At 28.9% G+C, this 23,173-nt stretch overlaps 1 protein-coding gene across 1 annotated transcript; it reads left to right on the top strand.

Annotated features, from left to right (window-relative positions):
• Positions 1-4,010: 4,010 nt before the first annotated feature.
• LOC145306963 (uncharacterized) lies at positions 4,011-8,470 on the top strand. Its single transcript, XM_080149305.1, has 9 exons — positions 4,011-4,079; positions 4,291-4,395; positions 5,872-5,922; positions 6,170-6,204; positions 7,229-7,319; positions 7,646-7,696; positions 7,834-7,880; positions 8,202-8,337; positions 8,420-8,470. Exons 1-9 carry the CDS (start codon positions 4,011-4,013, stop codon positions 8,468-8,470), a joined length of 636 nt encoding a protein of 211 aa, XP_080005431.1.
• The last annotated feature ends 14,703 nt before the right edge of the window (positions 8,471-23,173 follow it).

The raw sequence follows: 23,173 nt of genomic DNA, 5'->3' as shown, positions 1-23,173 counted from the left end.
ATGCCAGCAAACCTGACAGGGTCATCCAGGTAAAGAGCAAAAATATTTTTTGACTTAACCCTTAACGATCGGGGGGGGGGGGGCGTTGAACGCCCCCCATCCGGTTTTTTCTATCTCATTTTCTGTGTGTGAAAGATAAAGAGCCCAAACTGTGTGACTTTTTAAGTTTGTGTATAACACATAACCGAGAGTTGGAATTTTTTTAATATCTTAATCCTGGCGGGCACAGGATGCCAGCAAACCTGGAAGGGTCATCCAGGTAAAGAGTAAAAATATTTTTTGACTTAAAAAAAGCATTTTATCTTACCAAAATACTAAAATATCCTCTACTAGTACATCCTCATACTAAATACAGGTGTTCAAGTCAATTTCAGGTTCCAGGTATGATCCTCCAGGTCCTGATCCTCCAGGTCTCCAGAAATCTTTAAATGGCTCCTGTGGCCGCAATTTTTGACTTAGAGACTTCAAATTTTAAACTTAAGCTTTTCTTAAATGTCTACATAACGTATTGAAATTTCATAAAGATCCGCCGCCGTTTTCCCGCCGACCGCCGACTGCGGCGGCTGGCAGCTGCCAAGTACAGCTGCGGCCGCTGTAATTTATATTTTTGATATAAGATTTACATAAAGATTAACATTTTCTGCAAAAAAAATTTTATTCTAGCTTTAAAAATAAAAAATTACAGCCGTTTGAAATTTTTCAATAAAAAAGGATCTAAAAACAAAGGTTGTTAAATAAAAGGGTGAAGGAAGCGAAAATTGACCTTGACTTACTTAAGGTCGGAAATTCATCATGACACAGGGGACTTACACAAAAAATTTTAGCCCTCTAGCTCTAATAGGAACTGAGATAACATGGGGGGGCGTTGAACGCCCCCCCCCCCCCCGACTGATTAAGGTGCAGCAAGGGGCCCGACTGTAAGGGGTTAAAGCATTTTATCTTACCAAAATACTAAAATATCCTCTAAAAGTAGTACATACTCCTATGAAATACATGTGTTCAAGTCAATTTAAGGTTCTAGGCATGATCCTGCAGGTCTCCAGAAATCATTAAAAGGCTCCTGTGGCCGCAATTTTTGACTTAGAGTTTTCAAATTTTAAACTTAAGCTTTTCTTACATGTCTACAAAACGTATTAAAATAAATTGTTTCAACAAGTTAAATATCCCTAGAAACACTGTAATAAACAAAAACGTTCTGATTTTACTTGTTTTTCCATTTGTCCCTCCCAAAATGCCACAAAATCAAGACATAAATCCTTATTTTTGGTATATTTTTGTTAACATTAAAAAATGTCAAGATTTAAAATTTAGATGAGAAATTTTTACATTCACACTCCCTTTAGGTACATTTTTGAATCGTATGACTTATTAATATTACTCATGTAATTATGTCATAATAACACATACAAGTTTATTTATTGAGAGTGAAACTAGATTTGACGCAAAACTGCATCAAGGGCGTCCAAGCTTTTTAATTTTGGGGGGGGGGGAGGTAAAAATCAATTCAGGGGGGGGGATAATTTGTTTTTTTGGGAAGTAAAATGGCGCAAATTTTTTTTACCACTCCCAAATTTCTTACCCCTGGGGTAAAATTTGCTTGAGGGGGGGGGGGAATTACCCCCCTTGAAATCTATTAGGAAGGGTAAATACCCCCCTGTAGTATGTTGGCACCTCCAAAATTTCGTTTGGGGGGGGGGGGGTTAATGATCCCTTAACCCCCCCTCTTGGACGTCCTTGAACTTAATAATAATTATAATGTCAGCAAAAATTTAAATGTAGAAATTAGTTGCACAAATCTTTTTTATCAATGTCAATGTCAAAATAGTTATTCATTTCATCATATTATAGACAGTTTTTCGCAAAAAATACAATTATATAGATTAAAACCAGTTTTGTCAGCCCAGAGATACCAAAAGGCACAAGCTAAAGGACTTTTTATTTTGTGATTGTAGAATTTTATATTTGTAGAAAACTGGATATAATACGTTGCTAGAAATAATTTTTCAGTATGGCTGATAACCGGTTCTTAACCACCAGATATTAATCAGTTTTGAAGCGATACTGAAATATTTATCAATTAATGTGATATAAAGTTATTGTGAGAAAATTAAAATAGTTAGAATCCAAGGTGTGTTTTAATACAAAGGCTGTCTGTTTGTCTGTCTGTCTGTTTTTCTGTCTGTCTGTTTGTCTGTCTGTCTGTCTGTCTGTCTGTCTGTCTGTCTGTTTGTCTATCTGTCTGTCTGTCTGTCTGTCTGTCTGTCTGTCTGTCTGTCTGTCTGTCTGTCTGTCTGTCTGTCTGTCTGTCTGTCTGTCTGTCTGTCTAATAAAGTTAGTTATATATTACTTTAATGTCTGTCTGTCTGTCTGTCTGGACAAAGCTTAAAATCTTGCCAACCACTTGGGGGATTGCTAATCCATATTTCAAAATGTCTGTCTGTCTGTCAGTCAGTCTGTAACGCTATGGAGTAAATGAGATTTACTCGGCCGCTATAAAAGCAAGACCTCTGCGACTAAACTGTGAAAAAATATTTCATTAAAAAACTATTTATGTATGTTGTAAGAGTTACATGTAAATACCAGAAATACAGACAGATAGTGTGAGGGATCATAAGATTTATAGAACAATTTTTGAGTGTTAAAAACTGCAATTTTATTCAATTACTAGAATGGCTTTAAAAAAGATTAATATCCACTGGATTAGACCTGGTTTTCAGCCATTTTGAAAAATTATGTGAAACATTGTACAGAGTTTGTTTTTATGAGAACTTTTTTGATAGCAATTTTACACAACTTTTAGTTATCAGAATTTAATAATTAATTGCTTATTTTCTTCCTTTTTAAGACAATTAAAATTCAAAATATTTCAGTTTTCATTTAAACAGTACAGTAAAAAAAAAAATAACTGGTAGGACTTTGGGAAGAAATGTAGCTATCTAATATAAATGTTACATGAATAGGGTAAGTCAATTTGTAAACTTGTGATATCATATTCTAGGCCCAATCCAATTTGGAGAAGGAACATTTAACCCCTAACGCCGCCCCATTAGTTTTTTTCTATCTCATTTTCTGTGTGTGAAAGATAAAGAGCCCAAACTGCGTGACTTTTTAGGTGTGGGTATGACACATAATTGAGAGTTGGATTGACAGGGTCATCCAGGTAGAGCAAAATTATTGTTTTGACTTAAACAAAGCATTTTATCTTACCAAAATACATAAATATCCTCTAGTAGTACATCCTCATATTAAATACAGGTGTTCAAGTCGACTTCAGGTTCCAGGTATGATCCTGCAGGTCCTGATATTCTAGGTCTTCAGAAATCTTTAAAAGGCTCCTGTGCCGCAATTTTTGACTTAGAGACTTCAAATTTTAAACCTAAGCTTTTCTTACATATTTACATATTATATTAAAATTTTATAAAGATCCGCCGCCGTTTTCCCGCCGACCGCCGACTGCGGCGGCTGGCAGCTGCCAAGTACAGCTGCAGCCGCTGAAATTATATTTTGATAATTCAAATATAAAATTTACATAAAGATAAACATTTTCTGCAAAAAAAATTTTTCTTCAAGCTTCAAAAATAAGAAAATCACAGACGTTTGAAGTTTTAAGTATTTTATGTAAAAAAGGTCCTATAAACAAAGGTTGTTAAATAAAAGGGTGAAGGAAGTGAAAATTGACTTTGACTTACTTAGGGTTGGAAATTCATCATAACACAGGGGACTTGCACAAAATTTTTTTAGCCCTCTAGCTCTAATAGGAACTGAGATATTAAGAAGGGGGGGGGGGCGTTCAACGCCCCCCCCCTTCTTCTCGATTAAGGTGTGGCAAGGGGCCCTACTGTTAAGGGTTAAGGTAAAAACAGTTGCTTAAAAAAAAAAAGTTTGTGAAGAGATAATACATTAAATTAGGAAATATTCAGGTATAGTCCCTTTCATGAGAATGCCTGTTAAGCGTTTAGATTATCTAAATTGGATGGAATAGGTTGTTTTCACCAGAAGAAATATCAACAATGGAGCCTTCTCCAGATATTAATGTGTCTGATATGGAACTGGTCAATTCTGCATCATCAACTAATCAGGTACATTAGTAAAAGTTCAGGTATTTTATCAAGCTAATATAATTAAATATAAAGAAGGAATATTTATGTTGAGTATCATGGTTTCTAGATAAAAAAAAATAAGAAAAAAAGCCTCCATAATCCCAATGAATAAAAAGTTTTTGAAGGCTTACCAAAAAAGAATCTAAATCCAAATTTAGGACTGTTTGAATCAATTGTTATTTGTTTAAAGGAGACACAAAATCCTGATTGCAAGTCTGAGATGTCTGCTCCTCAGAATGAGGAGGTTGAATTGAATATTGTCAATGAGTTGTTAAATTTAGAAGAATTAAGTGAGGTATACTCAGTTGATTTGTTTCTATATTTTTATAATCATCTATTATAAGTTTTATGATTTTTTGAGGCTAATTTGCCATTCATGAAGTTTTGTTCAAATTGAAAGCATTTATCAACTAAATGTTCACAGTGTGTTAAAACAATTAATTAATAAATCTCCTTTATTTAATAGGAAAAGACTTTATAAAGATGTAATCAAAATTTGTTTGTAAATCATAAAAATAAAAATCTTTGAAGGGTGGGGAAAAGTCTCGTACTGAAGACATGGCTGGTAATGTTGTTATCAATACTGTTGCTAAACAAGTTATTTTCTTTAACCCTTAACGGTCGTGGGGGGGGGGGTGCGTTGAACGCCCCCCCATCCGGTTTTTTCTATCTCATTTTCTGTGTGTGAAAGATAAAGAGCCCAAACTGCGTGACTTTTTAAGTTTGGGTATGACACATAACCGAGAGTTGGAATTTTTTGAATATCTCCATCCTGGCGGGCACAGGATGCCAGCAAACCTGGCAGGGTCATCCAGGTAAAGAGCAAAAATATTTTTTTGACCTAAAAAAAGCATTTTATCTTAACAAAATACTAAAATATCCTCTAGAAGTACATCCTCATATTAAATACAGGTGTTCAAGTCAATTTCAGGTTCCAGGTATGATCCTCCAGGTCCTGATCCTCCAGGTCTCCAGAAATCTTTAAATGGCTCCTGTGGCCGCAATTTTTGACTTAGAGACTTCAAATTTTAAACTTAAGCTTTTCTTACATGTCTACATAATGTAATAAAATTTCATAAAGATCCGCCGCCGTTTTCCCGCCGACCGCCGACTGCGGCGGCTGGCAGCTGCCAAGTACAGCTTCGGCCGCTGAAATTTACATAAAGATTAACATTTTCTGCCAAAAAATTTTTATTCTAGCTTCAAAAATAAAAAAATTACAGCCGTTTGAAATTTTTAAGTAAAAAAGGACCTAAAAACAAAGGATGTTAAATAAAAGGGTGAAGGAAGCGAAAATTGACCTTGACTTACTTAAGGTCGGAATTTCGTCATAACACAGGGGACTTACACAAAAATTGTTAGCCCTCTAGCTCTAATAGGAACTGAGATAACATGGGGGGGCGTTGAACGCCCCCCCCCCGACTGATTAAGGTGCGGCAAGGGGCCCGACTGTAAGGGTTTAAGGTAATGTTAAAATCCCTTTTATTCTTTGAAGCCAATTGTGTGCTTTAAAAATCAATAATAATCAAAGAAAAGAATCAATGATTTACTTAGTTTAGCACACATCCCTTATTTTAAAGCTTGGATCAGACATATAAGATAGGATATTATCAATTAATAAGGAAAGCCTTGTGAATGGGAGTTATTTTATCCCTTATACATCGATTTATTAAGAAAATTGAAGAATTAGCCACATAAATTAAGCTTTTATTAGTATGAAGTTATTCCACATCAAAATATCAAGGAGATATAAATAATTTTTAATATATAGGAACAAAACAATCTTCAATGTGAGTCTGATTTGGAAAACATCTATGAAGAGGTTAGTTTCTTTAGGAAGAAAACTAGAATAAATTAATCTAATTTTAATTAATTATATATTTAGGTCATGTTGTTAGTTACAGAATTACAAATATTTTTGTCTGAATTAAATTATGCATAATGCCAAATTTACTGTTATTAAATATTTATAGCAGTGTTTTTTTGTAACTTTTATGGTTCAAGAAAAGAGTGGGGCTAGAATAGAGTTAGATAGTTTGTAATATGTTAATAATGATACACAATTCTAGGCCCAATTTGTAATGGAGGAGAACGAAGATTTCAGGTACTAAATTTCTTATTTAAAATTAAATTCTATTTTACTAAAATTTACTATGTTATTGCAAGCTAAATGAATTAGCAAACTTAATAAATTAATAATTAATTAGTTAATTTATTAATTTAGTTAAAAGTTTAAGGAAGATAAGTAGTTATAAAGAATTAATGAACTATGATAAACAAAATTTTGAGTAAAAAATTAATATTCTTTTCAGACCTTTAAATTAATTATAACAGAAATTTTGTATAAGAAAAATATATATTGTTTTTAGACCTTAAATTTAATAATGAAAGGACATTGATAATGTAAGTCCTAAAGGCAATATACCTCAAAAACTCTAGATGACCTAGAACAAAATTGCTTTCTTTAAGAAATAGCAATTTTTTCTAAGCTTAAAGTTTTATCATACAACTTTAAAGTAATTATTAATATTTAAGTTTTTAAGAAGTAATTTTAATTGGTGGAATCCCTTATAACCATGATTGGACCACAAGCTCATATTTTTAAGAATTGACAATTGAAGTTTCAATAATTTTTTTTTATCTCTTTCTCAAAAAATGCGCGGCTAGAGCTAACTACACAGTATGAACACACTTCTTTGTAGAAAATATATTCCGCTTTATTCAAGCCTTCTCAATTGTAAAAAATAATAACCATATGTGCAAAAATTCTTAAGAAAACAAAAAGCTTCATCCTAGTTTAAATTAATATAAGTTTAACAAAAAACAGGTTAAAAATATTAAGTACTTTGTAAAAAGGAATTTTTGAAAACAAAATAAAATCCAAATGCTTTGAAATATGGTGTACCTAATTGTTTGAGAGTTTATGTACAACTGAATTATTTATTGTAAAGGAAAGGGGGGGGGGGAAGGGTTAGCAGATGACAATTGGCGGTCAAACTTTTCAACAATGGTAAGAATTTATACAACAAGAGGAAGAAAATATTCAAAATTTTGGTTGGGTTAGCATTTTTAAAAATTATTTTTCTCATTCTATTCAAGGTTTAGATTATTTATTTTGGATGAATTAGGTTGTTCTCACCAGAAGAAATTTTTCAACAGATCCTTCTCCAGATATTTCTTATATTTCACTTGTCAATTCTGAAGTACACAACTCATCAGGTACATTATATTAATACTTTCAATTATAAGTTCACAATAATCAAAAAAAGTTTTAGGCACATTCTATAGTTTTATATTTAGTTCACAAGGCAAGATAAGCCATTTTAAATAGGAAAAAACTTGCTGAACAAGTTATTTTTATTTCATATATTTATTATTATTTGCTCATAGACTACAATACTCTAAGAGAAATACTATAAAAATTCATTTAGAAAATAAGATATTCATATTGATTTTGAGCAAGCATTAAGCATTGTTAAAAAAAAATCGTTGAACAGTAAAGTATAAAAAGGATATTCATTTTAGATAATATTTTATATATAAAGGAAAGAGACAAATCTCCATGTCAGTCTGAGACAGTGAACAGTGATAAAGAGGTTAGCTCAACTTTTATTCTTTAAAATAAAACAGAAATAATAATAAGTAGAATATTTCCTTAACAAATTATTAGGTTAATCTCACCAAAGAAATGTCTTTAACAGATCCTTCCCTGCCTAATCAATTTATATTTTAGGATCAGGAAAATGTTTTGAAAAAGGGATGTTTAGTAAAATGCACTAGGTAAATAATGTCTAATTCACTTAGATTAAAGTTTCACTTTATCAATTTTATGTCATATGTATTATTTCACAAAATATTTTTTACAACTACAATTTTCTTTAAATCTTAAGTATTTACTAATTTATCCTCATGTAAAAGCAATATAATATATGTATATGTGTGTTTGTAGCAAATGATTTTGCTAACTGCCAAAACAATATGGTTCTTCTTTTCAGTGAAACTTCTCATTGATCCTTGGAAGGTTTAAAACTATTTTGGATAATGCCTAGTTAAATTTCTTATACTTTTTCTTTTTAAAATGGATTTGGAATTTATTTCTAGTTTCATGAAGACAAGTCAAGTTTTTGTAATGGCTAATTTGTTGTTCTTGATTCTTGATGTGTGTTTGCCAGCCTGGGATTTCATCAGTGACTTAAAAGTTGTCATCCAGTACTGGTCAAACTCAGATTTAAACTGGGTAAGAATTAAGAATAAGTTCTATACTTTGATTTTATTTAGGTATTCTGTATTCCTAATTCTTTTCTCATATTTGTTTTTAGAATGAATTTGAAGAGTATATTCAGGCCACAGGAAACAATCAAAAAGTTTAATTACATCTTTCTTATTTTTAATTTTATATTACTATTAAGGTCACTTTTCTTATTTTTAAATTTTCTTATATCTATTTCTTTAATTCATATATTAAAATTTGTTGAAATAATCATTTTTAAATATTTGAAACATAAATGTACCAGAACAGGTTTTCAAAATACTTAATGCATTTTATATAATTGTTTTAACTTCTATGCATAATTATTTACAAAAGACATTTATCTTGAAACACCCTGTAGAATGAACAACAATTTCCATATATATACTCCAGCAGCTGCACTCCTAGCATCTAAAGTCTTCTATTCAATAGGGGTAGTAAATGACATAAAAATAGCCTAAACTTAACCCAAAACTTAAATATATTATACTATGATAAAGTAAAGTTTATATTGATACTGACTATAGTCAATTCATACTTATACTTTAAAATTATGTATTTATATAAAACCCTGAATAAATAAAACCTAAGAGAAATGCAGGGGCAATTATGTTGATTAAAATAAAGTAACACAACCAGATAAGATTTCTTAATTATCTTGATTGTTCACTTGACATACAGATGTAGCCAACTACACATACAGATATACAAAGTTTGGACAAGAACAGATGAATTCCATTGGGTTTATTGCATCAGGTGCTAGATAAATTTGGCATATTTTTTATGAAGTATATTTCCAAGTTTAAACTTTATTTGACAATATATTGACCTGTATCTCTATTTTCAGTTATCATACTACTTCTACCAAGCATATCACTCATACTGGACCTTGTGTTGGAGAAAACTTGGAATGTCAAGAAGCTTGTGATGGCATTTGCTTATCAGCCAGTGATGGTGTACAAGGTAAATATGTAAAAATGGATTGTATTTATATAGTATGAACCTACCTCAAAAAAAGTATCTATTAGGGTTTATTTCTTTATGTATCATCAAAATTAGCTTGGTCCTTGGTCCTATACATTAAGATAGAAATCCTTTTATTTTTGTTCCTAGCAGAAACTTTAAACAAAATTGTAATAAAAAAATTATGTTTTAAGTTGAAAACATTTTGTAAACATGGTGCTTGTTTTGGCTAGCTGCCAATAGTTTGTATTTTTAAAATTTGGCTGAATTAATAATAAACTATTAAAATTACTTCACCTAGACACAAAATTATAATCTTATCTTCAACAGAAACTTGGGTTGCCGGTAACTCATTACATTTTACAATAAAAACACCATGGTTTCATTTGCATTTTTCAGTGTGAAATCATAGTGGATATAAATGAAACTAATACAAGCTCATACTGTGATTGGTTGTTGAGCTGATTAAGCCTTCTAAAGTACTAAAGTACTCTCTATAAAACACAAGTTAAACTTAATTTTTTTAATGATTTTGACTTTACAAATTGATTTTTTATTGTAAAGATATAATCAGTTACTGGCAACCTAAATTCATGACATAAATAAGCTTATGATTTTGTTTCTAGGCTATGTAGTTTAATTTTTAATTTTTAAATTTTATCATTAGGAATGAAAATCTTTCCAAATTTTTATTGTACATAAAATGTCATTTGAAAATGCCTATAACAATGCTGAAGGTTATAAATTGGGGGTAATAGGTCTACTTGTGGCAGTCTTTCAGCAATTAAATTGATGCATTTCTTGCAGGCTTCATTTAAAGAGATAATATCCTTTTTTTATTATGTTAGACAATAAACAAACCACTTGGAAGTTTTAGATTACACTTTTATCAGACTGTTTATAAAGAAAAAGAGTGAACATATTCTATTTACAAATTTGTAATTATACGTGGTCAAGAGATGGGCCAATTGAAATTACTTTTATATATAAACCTATTTTTATCTTTGTTATTGTATTTGTAGTCCCCACCTTTGTTAAAGAACTTTAAACTCTTGAAATAATAACCCAAGTGGAAGGCAGACGGACATATCACTAATGTATAGAAGTTTTACTTATATTGAATAAATAACAGGATCATGTATTTACAAACATGGTGTACAAGTTACTATCATTACAAACATTTTTATACAATGCACAGTCCTGCCACTAGAGGCAGCGCGGGGAATATCAGTCTAAAGTCTGTTAGTTTTTTATATGTTTGATCATGTATGTAGCCATAACTTTGTCAAAAATGGTTTCAAATCAGATCTTTTTCTACCTAACATACTAAACAGCTTATCAACATGCCCAAGTATCAGTTTAAAATATCTTTGTATTTCTTGAAAAATTATTGAAAATAATAAAAATATGCAAATTTGGGTTTTTATATGTATGGTTATCATAAAATCATTGGAAAAATCCACTTTAATTTTCTCTCATTTTTAAAGTTTGATTCTGTTCAATTAACTCTTTGAAAGGGATTTATGCAATAATTGTTATATAAAATAATATTAGGTAGACATTAATTTTATTTCAAAGAACAAAAAATTGAAAATTAAGCAATTCAACCTCTATCACTTCAGCTGCAAACCTCCAGTTTACTGGATGTAGTTAAATACTTGATAATAATTAGCCCAAAAAGTAAAACAAAAAGATTTTTAATATGGTAAAAACACAATTATCTAAATCTTAATTTTGATGATGATCTTAAAGATGCTTTTATTAGTTGTGATATTGAGCCAAATGGTATCAAAATATATGAGCATTATCTCAACTTATCTATTAAACTATGGTTCGATTTTTGTATTTGTACCATTCTCCAATCAAAAGAAATCCTAAAACATACAATCATGGTTTTTAAATTCTCCAATTTTTAAGGTAAATACTATAGTTTTTAAAAGATGGTCATATTTTTTGTTACAATTTTCTTCTGGAGGCTGTTACAAATACAAAAATTGGACCATAGTTCAATGGATGAGTTGTTGTTATGCACATGTACTTCGATACCATCTAGATCATCATCACCATGAGTAAGAGTGTCTTGTAAGAGTTCATCATACCCAAAATTAAGATATAGATAATCATTTTTTCCCCAAATTAGGCACTAGATAGCCTGGCAGGGGTTAGGGCACTGTAGTTAAAGGCCCTGAAATTTTAGAAAATAAACTCTTTTTTTATTTTAAATGAGATTATCACTGTTCTACTGTGTGTAAGAGATCAATAATCTTTCATAAATACTTACTTAAAATATGTGCCTAGAATTCTGCTATTTTATTTTTATTTGTGATCTTTATACTAATAAATCTAAAAAGCATTTATCAGAGATATCACAGAATTAAACTATTGAAAATGAATTGATAAACTTTTCAAATGATAATAAATAAAAATAATGCTATATTCTTTTTGAAATCAATTGAGAACCTTTTTTTTGTAATCTTTAATATTATATTTTTTCATTATTCTAATAATATTTATTTATTAAGGGATTCTGTTGTTTCTTGAATCCACATGATGATGACCAGAAGAAAAAATATCAAGAGAGAAAAGTGAGATTTTAAAACTTTTAGAAAAATTTATGAAATTTTTTTTCTGTGAACAAAATAATTCTAAATAAGAGATTAGCTCTTCCAAGTACTAAAATTCTATCAGTTCTACATAAAATGAAAATATAATCTTTTGACTTTGGAGTAATATAATTTCTTTCTTTTTTAAATATTTCTTCTGCAATTATTAGCTTAAATTTAAAACAACTTTACAACTATTTGACATAATTGTCCTTGTTTAAGAAGGTTTAATCAAGTCTTTTAGAAAATAAACAGAAACTCTAGTAAATTATAGAAAGGAATAAGAATTAAATGCATGAAGCAATAAAAATTATATGCATGATGCTCAGGAAAAAACTTTGCCTTTTGGTAATCCATTAGAAGGAGCATAAAAAAAAGATTATAGGTCTACATATTCTGTAAAAAAATACATCAAATTTACTTTTTTAACTTATTTTGTTTGCAATATATTGGTTGAAAAGTATATTTTTAACGATAAAAAAGGTTAAAGCAATGACTGTATTTGAGATATTGTCATATTTGTTTTTTTTGGCTTGATACAAACAGCTTTTAATGGAGAATTCTATTTCCTGATGGAAAAGACATTTTTTTGTACAAATTAAGGGGATTATGGAAGTTAAGGGGGAGTTACCAACTGTCATGAGTGAGTTTGAACACTTAGAATTATGATTAAAGCAAAAGGGTCAACTACAGTTCACCGTGAAATATTTTTAAACATCTATGAACTTTTGAGGCTTCTAATGGCAAAATGTTGGAATGTATGTTGCACAATATTTTATCTGAAAAAATAAGGCATACAAATAATCTGGAATAGTAATTAATCAATAATGAACAATTATCTTACAGTGCACTTTAATGCACAAAAAAAAAAAAATATTTTACAGTTTTTTTTCTACAGTGAAGCTTTCCCTGTGCATCATTAAATCTTGGTTATTTCAGTTTATTTGAAGGCCGTCTTATGCTGCTTACAATAGTGTGCGGGCATATATGCATAGATTTTTTGAGATATTTCTTATTTAATTAATTTAACTTTATAGCACAAAATTTGACAAAAATAATGCAACACCTGCACATTTAAAGTATTTTTAACCAATCTTTTAAAGGTTTATCAAAAATATACTATGAAACCAGTAGAATCATACTACAGAGCTAAAAATTTGATAAGATTTCAAAATAACTTTTTTGGTGAATTTTAATGATTGTTTTTACTTTGGATTGTGAAAGATTTTACTGATCAGAAAATTTTTTTTGGAGTAAAATAAATAGCTTTTAGAGTGTTTTGCTCTACAAATATTGTATTCAAGTATAGAGTAAAATTAGGCCTTTTGATTTAATCTATGAAAATTAATTAAAGGGAGTGTGAACGTAAATATTTCTCATCTGATTATCAAATCTTAACATTTTCTAAGCACATTTCACTACACTGATCAACCAAAAACGTCCTATTAACAAAAATATCCAGAAATAAAGCCTTGATTTTATGGTATTTTGGAAGGGAAAATGGAAAAAACAGGGAAAATCTAAACATTTTTGTTTCTTATAATGTTTGTAGGAATATTTAACTTGTCATATTTAGTTGAAACAATTTACTTACTGTTAAGGATTTATTTTATGATATAAAATTGTCAATTAGATTTTTTATAACATAGTAATTAGGTAATAAAGACCTATTTTAAATTCGTATTATTGACAAAAAAAAATACGTCACTGTCTACAAAGGGTTGAATCTCATAGGTTATTTAAAATAAGAATATCCCTTTTTATTGTGTTGGACAATAAATAACCCACTTTCGAGAATTAGTTTACACTTTTATCAGACTGTTTATAAAGAAATATTGCGTCTTTATTATTTACAAATTTGTAATTAAAGGTGGGCGAGAGATGGGCCATCTAAAGTTAATTGGATACTAATAAAATAACCTGTTTCTAGCTTTGTTTTTGTATTTGGTTTTCAATAAAAAAAAAATGCAAATTTTATCAATTTCTAAGTAACTATACATTGGTTTAAAGCAATGATTATGTTAAAAGTCAGCTTAACCGTTAGGAAAAATCCAGAACTATGTGAAAAAGTTTCATTTTAGCTATAATGGGAGAAAAAAGCAATTTAATGCACATTTTATATAATACGGAAAATTTCTTTCTTTCCCTTTACCTTTTAAAAATCGTCGGAAAAAGCCGTTTTTTAAGCAAACAAAAGCGCGTTTTGCTCTATCTGTGAGATATTATGAATGAGATAATGTTAAGATTTGATATCAAGATGAGAAAAATTTATGTTCACAGTCCCTTTAAAAAATCAATTCTCTAAAATAATCAATGAATTAACATAAACATGTTTATGATCTATTACCCATTTAAAACAATAGAATTTGGCTGTAAAGGGTTAAAATGTAAGATGTAATTAAATGCAATACAACAAATTTATTTTGTCACATTTACAAAAATGAAATAAAATGAGATTATTGATCAAAAAAAAATTTTAAAATATTTTTAAAAAGTACATATCTTTTTTGTGTATAGTTTTCATTCTTTTCATTTTGATTAACCACTTTTGGAAATAAGTCACTTTGTGATAACATTCTTTCTGAAATTTAAAGAATTCAAGATTTCTCATTGTATAATTCTGAATCTGAATAGTTTGAATGTTGATTTATGATATATTGTAAAGAATGAATTTTGATGGATGAAATTAAAAGAACTAATTTTACTCGAATAATAATGTTAATAATACCCATTCAAGATAAATATTTATTACCTAATTACTATGTTATTAAAACATGAATTGGTAATTTTAAATCATAAAATGAATCCTTAACAGTAAGTACATTGTTTAAACTACAGGGTGAGTCAGAAAAACGGAGTATTCCGATTTTCTGATACAACCAGTAGGAATATGGAAAAAACAATTATAGGTTCTTGTTCTCTATAAAAATATACATTAAACTTAGAAAAGGTGTTTTTTAATATCTCTGAAAACAACTGCGCTTTTTAGAGCATAGAGATTTCAAAAAGTGTGTGTGATGACTTTTTCGGCCATTATTTTGTACTTTTTAGGTAGATTTATGAATAATAAAATATGTCTACCATTCTAAAAAGATAAACAAACATATTTTTTGATTATTAAAATTTGTACTCAACAGATTGTAAATATTTAACATCTTAAAAATGCAATTTATTTAAATTAAATTATCACATTATAAATCAAACGTTTTGTTGTAATCTATTTTAAGATTAAAAACTCCATGACCGGAAAACCAGCTCATGACCGGAAATATTCCATCTTGTTACCTAAATTTCTACCCCCTCCCCCTGAATTTCCTCTATATTTGGTGCAAGACTGGATTTAATCTCAAAAATCTCCGCCCTCTTTTGACAAATTATACTTGTGTGTTATAATCAGTCATAATAACTTCATTTAAATAGGGTAGGGTTTCTAAAAGGCATTTTCATTTTAAAAATTCAAACCTTAATAACTTTTTTATCTTACGAGATTTTTTTGTCAAATGAAAAGGTTTTTTTTCTTTTTACTATAAGCTACGTTATTATAGAAGATTCTTTTAAACCACATGCATCACAATCAAGAAATATGAAAAAATGACAATTTGCAGTATTCTAAAAATGCTTTATTGAGGAGCCAAAAAGCATTTTACCTTTAAAACTCATTAAACCTATCATAGAGGCCGCATTTTTAGAGATAATGAAAAACACCTTTTACAAGATTGATGTGCTTTTGTACAGAGAACAAGGATATATAATTATTTTTTCTGTATTCCTTTTGGTTATTTCTGAAAAACGCAAAACTCAGTTTTTTCTGACTCACCCTGTATATATGACAAATAAAGTTTTTGGTTGATTAGTGAAAGGTGCTTAGATAATATGATGAGAAATTTTCACAAAACACGCCCTTAAAAAAAAAATTATAAAATTAAGGGCTATTAAAACTGTGTCCTATAAAGACAACGAACTATAAATGAAATAAGATGCTATTTTTTATAAATAACTTTTTGTGGGGATTTAAAAAAAAAAATTACTATGGATTGAGAAAGTTTTTTTTATTTTTGGGTAAAATTCTTAGGTATTAGAGTGTTTTGCTCTTTAAATATTGTATTCTAGTATATAGTAAAAAAAGGCCTTTTGATTTCATCTATTAAAATTCATTAAAAAATAATTCTCTAAAATAATCAATGAATTAACATAAACATGTTTATAATCTTTTACCCATTTATAATACACAAAATTTGGCTGTAAAAGAGTTAAATATGTAAGATGTAATTATTTTTGTCACATATACAAATATGATATAAAATAAGATTATTTAAACTTATCTTTTTAAATATTTTTAAAAAGTATGTATCTTTTATGTGCATATTTTTTATTCTTTTCATTTCAGTTATTTAACTATATTGAAAATAAGTTACTTTGTGAAAACACTCTTTCTGAAATTTAAAGAAATCAAGATTTTTTGTTTGATCTGAAATCTGAATCAGAATAGTTTGTATGTTGATTCATTATATATTGTAAAGAAATGTTTTTATGATAATTTGATTTTGATAGATGAAATCAAAAGAACTAATTTTACTCTTTACTAGAATACAATATTTATGAAGCAAAATCTTTCTCAACCCATATTAAAAAATAAACTTTAAAATCCTCCAAAAAAGTATGATTCTACTGGTGTTATAGTATATTTTTGAAATTCCTTTTATTTCCCAAAACTAAATAATATTGTTATTTCCTATAATACTTTTTCATTTATTTTTAAACATTGTAGGTGTATGAAATTAGTACTGAGGCAACTTTACAGTTTTTCCTTCAGTCTGGAGTTCTACTGTACAAGTTATTCTACACTGCACCATCACAATTTGAATTCATGAAAGAAGATGATTACACAGTGGAAATGGTGAGTATAACAACCTCCTTCATCAGCATCTTGTGGGGCCTTAGCAGTTTCAAGATAAATGTGACTCAGAGAGAGCCTAAGATCTTGGACAAGCTTATATTGATAGTGAGAAGCTCTGTTGATATCATTGCAAGGTCAGATCTTTTTTTTTATTGTATTTAACCCTTACAGATCAGGCCTCAATTCTCACCTTAATATATTGGGGGGAGGGGGTCATATTGACCCCCCCCTCTATATCGGCTCCTGTTACAGTTAGAGACATAAAATTTTTCTGGTGGTTCATGTGTATTTTTAGAAAAAATTACTTTTTCAAGTCATAGGGGCAGACTGTTCCTTAGCTGCTCTTTAGCGGCCAGCCGCTAAATATTATAACAGCTGTAGAGCGGCCAATTTTGCAGCTAGGATGACCAAATTTTAAGACAAACTTTTATTTTACATAACAAAAAAATTACTTTTTCTGATCATCGCTGAAAAAAGGCAAATAACGTAAACTGCCATTTTTAGCAGTTATGGCGGTAAAACGGCGGTTGGCAGCACCAATTAATATTTCTATCTGTTTATTGTTGCTCAAGGATTTACTATAGGTCTCTAGCTTTAATAGAAGCCACTACATTCATGATATATGTCTTTAGTACAACCAAGACAAAAATCTGTCAAAAGTCGGTCAGGGAGCAGTCAAACGGTCATAACACCACTTTTCTCAGAGGGTTATTGATATCTAAGTATTCACCAAAAAAAAATTAGGTTTCTACCTTATACACAAAAGTCATAATATAGAAATTAAGATTTATTTAGAATTATTTCTAAATTTGGTGCCACCTAACCGACTTTAACTGGATGCCATTACTGACACAGACCAGATATCCTTATAAGATGAACTCTTGCATACGTATAATTACTTAACTTAAAAAGTCATAAAGTCCCAACTCTCTATCTTACCTACAAATAAAATGACATTGAAAAAACTAGAGGGGGGGGGGGCATAAATCTTTTTAAAACTTTAATACATTTTTTTCCATTTTTTTATAATTACAAAAGTCCAATGAATCATTTATTACAATCATTTTTATTATTTTTTAAAAAAATCTCAGCTTTCAAAGCGTTTTGTTGTAAAATAAAGTAAGTATTTGATTTCATTGATTGATTGTATTAAAAAATTATTATCTATGAATCAAATATAGGACAAAAACAATAAATAAAATTATGTGGATAATTTGCAATCTCTTCATTTTGTTTAAATATATTATTTATTATTTTGTAGTAATACACTTATACAAAAAATTATATCATATTGATTGAGGATGGAAAACAAATACCACTTTTTCACATTTAGTGTATGATAAAATTTTTCTTTTGCTTTGAGATTACAAGTAGGATTGGTAAACAAGTTTGGAAATGCATCTAGTTATGACAAATTTTTCTGGAAATTAGTATGGGAGCAAATACAAAAACTTTATATATCTTGTTCTTTATTTAGATTGGCTATGTTGATTAGCATCATAGTTTTCAGTCTCAATTGGAAGTATGGTGTTCTTATTTCAACATCCTGTATATGCTTGTTTGTGTTCACCATTCCTTCACTGGCTGTGTGGTACAATAAACACTCTAAAAACCAAACTTCTCTTTCTGACCGATCAACTGTTTTCATGCCTGTTCCTACATTCAAGTTGGCTGAAGATCCTAACTACATCATCCTGTCCAGAATGTACAACAAATTTGTTGTTTTCATTCTAATTGTAGTAGTTGTGGTCCTACAAATCCTGAATTGGCAAGAAGTTTTTCCTTTTGTTGAACCTGATTTGTGGTAAGCTTCTAAAATTTTATTTTTAAATGTCCGAAATCAATTTTTTTTTTGTTAATAGGTGGAACTGTGCAGAGAGAGCCAGAAAGTTACTGTTTCTTCAGAAGATTGTATGGATGACAATTGCCACATGTCTTGGGATATCAAGTGTTGAATTCATTCAATACTTGATGTTCAAGTCATGTTGGATCAATTTCTTGTTTCTGGAAGCACTAGGAAGCGCTACAGGTTAGTTGGAAAAAACAAAGACAGAATTTACAAGGTCAGGAGAAAAAAAAGATGGCCTTATCTTGCATAGCTACCAAATAGCCATTCTTACCTAACCTTACTTATGTCAATAATACTTTTTTCTGAAAAAGTCTTTAAAAGTCTTGCGGGTTGAGTCTTGCAAAATTCTTACGCTAAAATTTCTTGTTTTATAACTTTAGATCTTTGAATATTGTTGCTATCTATTTCTCCTAGGAATCAAATCATGTAACATTTATTTCCTATTTAGAAGAAAATATTGTCACCTCTAGAATGGAAAATCTGAAAAGGTATATATTTGTTTTAACACCCACTAAAACTTCATATCATATCAACCTTTCATAGTAATACTTTTGTTTGGCAACTACATCCAGTGCAAGCAAAACCTTCCAACCATTCTAGTTTGGGAAGTTAAAGCAAATCTAACATTACTACCAGTTTGATATTTTCAGACATGTTAATTGTTTTTTTGCCTCTAATTCTAAAAAAAAAATAAAAAATAGTGTGTGACATGTGTCAAAATATTATGAATAATCTTCATAGTTATCTTACTTAGATTTCTTGAAAAAAGAAGAATTGTTGACTTTGCTGCAGGTAGGATAATTGGCACAACAAGAAATGCAAGATTTTTTATTTTTTTTTTTTGGTGGGGTGGGGAGAATTTATTAAGGTAGGGGTAAACCTTTACAGTAACAATAAAATCAATCAGGAGGCTGGAATTATTCTAATTTTTAAAAGAATATAATAAGCAAAACACTTTTTAAGATGAAAATTTAAAGATATATAAGTATTGTGATAAATTTTTTTTGAATATAAGAAATAAATTTGTTATTTACCTAAAAAATAATGTGGAATTTAATTCTTATTGTTATTTCCTATTGTGGTTAAAATTAAAATTAAAATTTATGCTTATTCTAATTACTTTTAGACTATTTTGAAACAGTAGAAGTATAAAGTTATGACAAATATCTATTTATCTTTGTTAGATCTTTTAGTATGAAGCTTATTTCCATGTTTAGGTTTTCTTCTTTTTGGTTTCATCATTTCAGCAATTTCGCTGGCAATTGTTCAAACTCACAGAGAAACAGGATTTGTTGAAGTCCAAGAAAATATGAATAGAACAGAAATTGCCCAACTCATAGAAAATATTGAAAACTCAGGGTAATCATTTTTTGTAATATTCACAGTTTTTTTCATTTTTAATATTAATATTTCTGTTGCAATAGAATGTTATTTTTGAAAAATTGTTGACAAAAAATTTTAATTACTGAGGCTGCCAAAATATTTAATGTCTTCTTTTATAAAAAATCATTAATTTTTACCTAACATTATACCTAACTATTAAATTGAACAAAACCAACTTAAGAATGGTGAAAATATATGGAGAATTATTATTATTTTTGATTTTATAGTATTTGAATAACCCTCTAGTATTATTAAAGGAAGCCTGCAAGAAATACTACGCTTTAACTGCTGAAAGACTGCCACAGGTAGACCAAATACCCCAAATTGAAGCCTTCAGCTTCTATAACAAAAACGTTCTAGGCATTTTAAAATGACATTTTGAAACAAAGTTTTAAGCTTATTTTTGTCATAAATTTAGGTTGCCAGTAACTAATTATATTTTTACAATAAACATACACATTTTTGTAGTCAAATTCATTGAAACAAATTAAGTTTAACTTGTGTTATACTGAGTGTACTGTTTACAAATACAATTTAAATCGAATTTTTGTTATATATTTTGACCATAAAATGTGGTGTTTTTATTGTAGAAATGTAATCAGTTACCGGCAATCTAAATTTCTGACAAAGATAAGGTTATAATTTTGTGTTGAGGCGATGTAATTTAATTTTGTTATTGAAGCTGAAGACTTTAAATTTGGGGTATTGGGTCTATTTCTGGCAGTCTTTCAGCAGTTAAAGCATGGTATTTCTTGCGTGGTATATTCATAATTTTTCCTCTCAACAAAAAGATATTTCAAAACTAGTTTCTTGAAGTAATCTATGATTTAATTCAGCCTATATATTGACCCCAACCCAATAACAAATATCCCACATTTTTTTTCATATATATTTACATTTTAGATTAAATTTTTTTCTTTGAACATATTCAGATTTTTAAAATAGGGTAAAGACAGTGTAGCTATTTACAGGATATACAGAACAGACACATATATTTTTCTACATTATAAAATATAATATTTAGAAATAACAGTGTATGTAATCTTTTAGAAAACAAACCAGAGTCACTAGGAAAGTATTCTTATTTACAGCTACAGCTAAAAAATAAAATAACATCTGAATGTTTAATTTGGAAATTATTCCCTGATACAAATTAAAATAAAAATTTACCACACAGAATGTTTGCATCCTTTAAAAGATTTTATGAGGCAGAATTAAGAATATATTAAATGGATTTTTTGTCATATTCTTTATAGTTTCTTGTAATTTATATTATATTTAAACACCAGGTATCGATTTAAAATTTATGTGTACAAACAGGGAATTCCAAGATTTAAATATTATTTCTGTGTGATATCTTTTATAAATATAAATCTATCTCAACTCTGTAATCTAACATTAGCCAATCATAATGCTTAGAAAAAAAAAATTTCAGTTTTTCCATTTTACTTCTACAAAAATACTCATATAATTAGTTGTATTTGCTCTCCATGAAATTATCAACACTGCCAGCACCGTTTTTTGGGAACCAGATAACAAATTTGAACTTGCAGACTCAATCATATCATCCTGCAGGCCAAAACATAAAATGTGGACAAAAACAGGGTAAGTTTTTATTGTTTGTTTACAAAACCTACTCAATCTATCATTTAGTCCGTCTGAATTTCTAAACTTCCATTTCATTTATAAAGCTTAAATATTAAACATTGTTTAGTCCATTTGTTTGTCAGTAAGAAAATGAGAGTCATTTTAAAAGGAAAATATGATTTACACAGCTATTTCTACATAATAAAAAAAGGCGATCAGTTATTGTACAGGAAATTATTTACAAATAAGAAAAATGACAAAAAAAACTTTAAACCATTCTAAAATTATTCAGGAATGAAGTGAAAATTTTGACAGCTTTTCATACAACAATTGATGCATGCAGATCAATCAAAAATTGTAATCCAGCTTTGTATGCCAAACAAGGTAATACATTAATGCAAGTTGCTACATTGTGGATTTGTTACCTGGATACTTCACTCATAAGTGTTCATTGGAAGTCAAACTCATATATATATTAGCACGTAGCGGATTAAAAAATTTTGTTAAAATTTTGGCCCCCAGCCAAAATATGGTTGATTTATGCAAAAAAATACCCATTTAAAAATTTTTTTCAGTAATGCAAAAAATTGCACTGCACAGTGGTCTAGATGGGTCAACAATTCAATTTTTCCTACCCATCAATTTAGACAAAAGTTGATCTGCCAGTCTTCCAAGACATCCTAGGCCACATTAATTTTAAATATCAACCCATGTTGTTAATATGTTTTTTGAAATAATTTGGGGCCAAAGTTGCAGAACCCTAAAATATGAGAAGGTATTGTTGACATTGATAAATTGGCTATACTTGCTCAAAATTTAATAAAATCAAATATCTGTATGTTGGAAATTATCCAACTAAAATAAGTCAAATATATTATTATAATTATTTAAAAAACAAAAAATGTTACAAAATGCAAAAAAGTGATTTTTTTTATCAGCTTTCAAATAGATAAGTTTAGAAAATTATTCCTTATGAAGAGGACATGATATTAATGGTTATTTACTAAAGAGAATTTCAAAGAGAATATTTTAATTTGCTATATGTAACAAAAAAAAACCCGGTTTCAAATTAATCCCAAACGCACGTTTGATAAAAAAATAAAATATATGTCATAAAATATCAATATTTTAATAAAACATTATTCAAACCCATCTCGCCTCTGATTGGTTGTTATGAAAAATGCAGAAGCTCTCATTGGTCACCTGTAAAACTTTTGACCCTCTGATTGGTCAATTTTGTTTAAGTATTTAAAAATTTAAGTGTGTGTTCTTTGAAACAAAAATGGTATTACTTGGGGACATGGAACTAGCACTTATTTATAAAATAATTTTTTTTTGCATTATTCATTTATCTATCTCTACACAAAAAAGAATTAATCCAAAATGGTATAAATTGGCCATAAAACCAAAACATATGAAAGCGGTAAAATTCTATATTTAATTGTATAAGATATGAAAGCTTCACTCTCATTGGTAAATATTTGTGTTCTGTTCTCGAAGGTAAACAATTTTTTTTTACACAAAACATTTATGCATTAGCTT

The sequence above is a fragment of the Acartia tonsa genome, chromosome 15, assembly GCF_053477335.1.
Source record: "Acartia tonsa isolate MP-2025a chromosome 15, ASM5347733v1, whole genome shotgun sequence".
NCBI classification, from domain to species: domain Eukaryota; kingdom Metazoa; phylum Arthropoda; class Copepoda; order Calanoida; family Acartiidae; genus Acartia; species Acartia tonsa.
The sequence above is the reverse complement of the archived record's forward strand: the minus strand, read 5'-3'. Positions and strand labels throughout refer to the sequence as shown.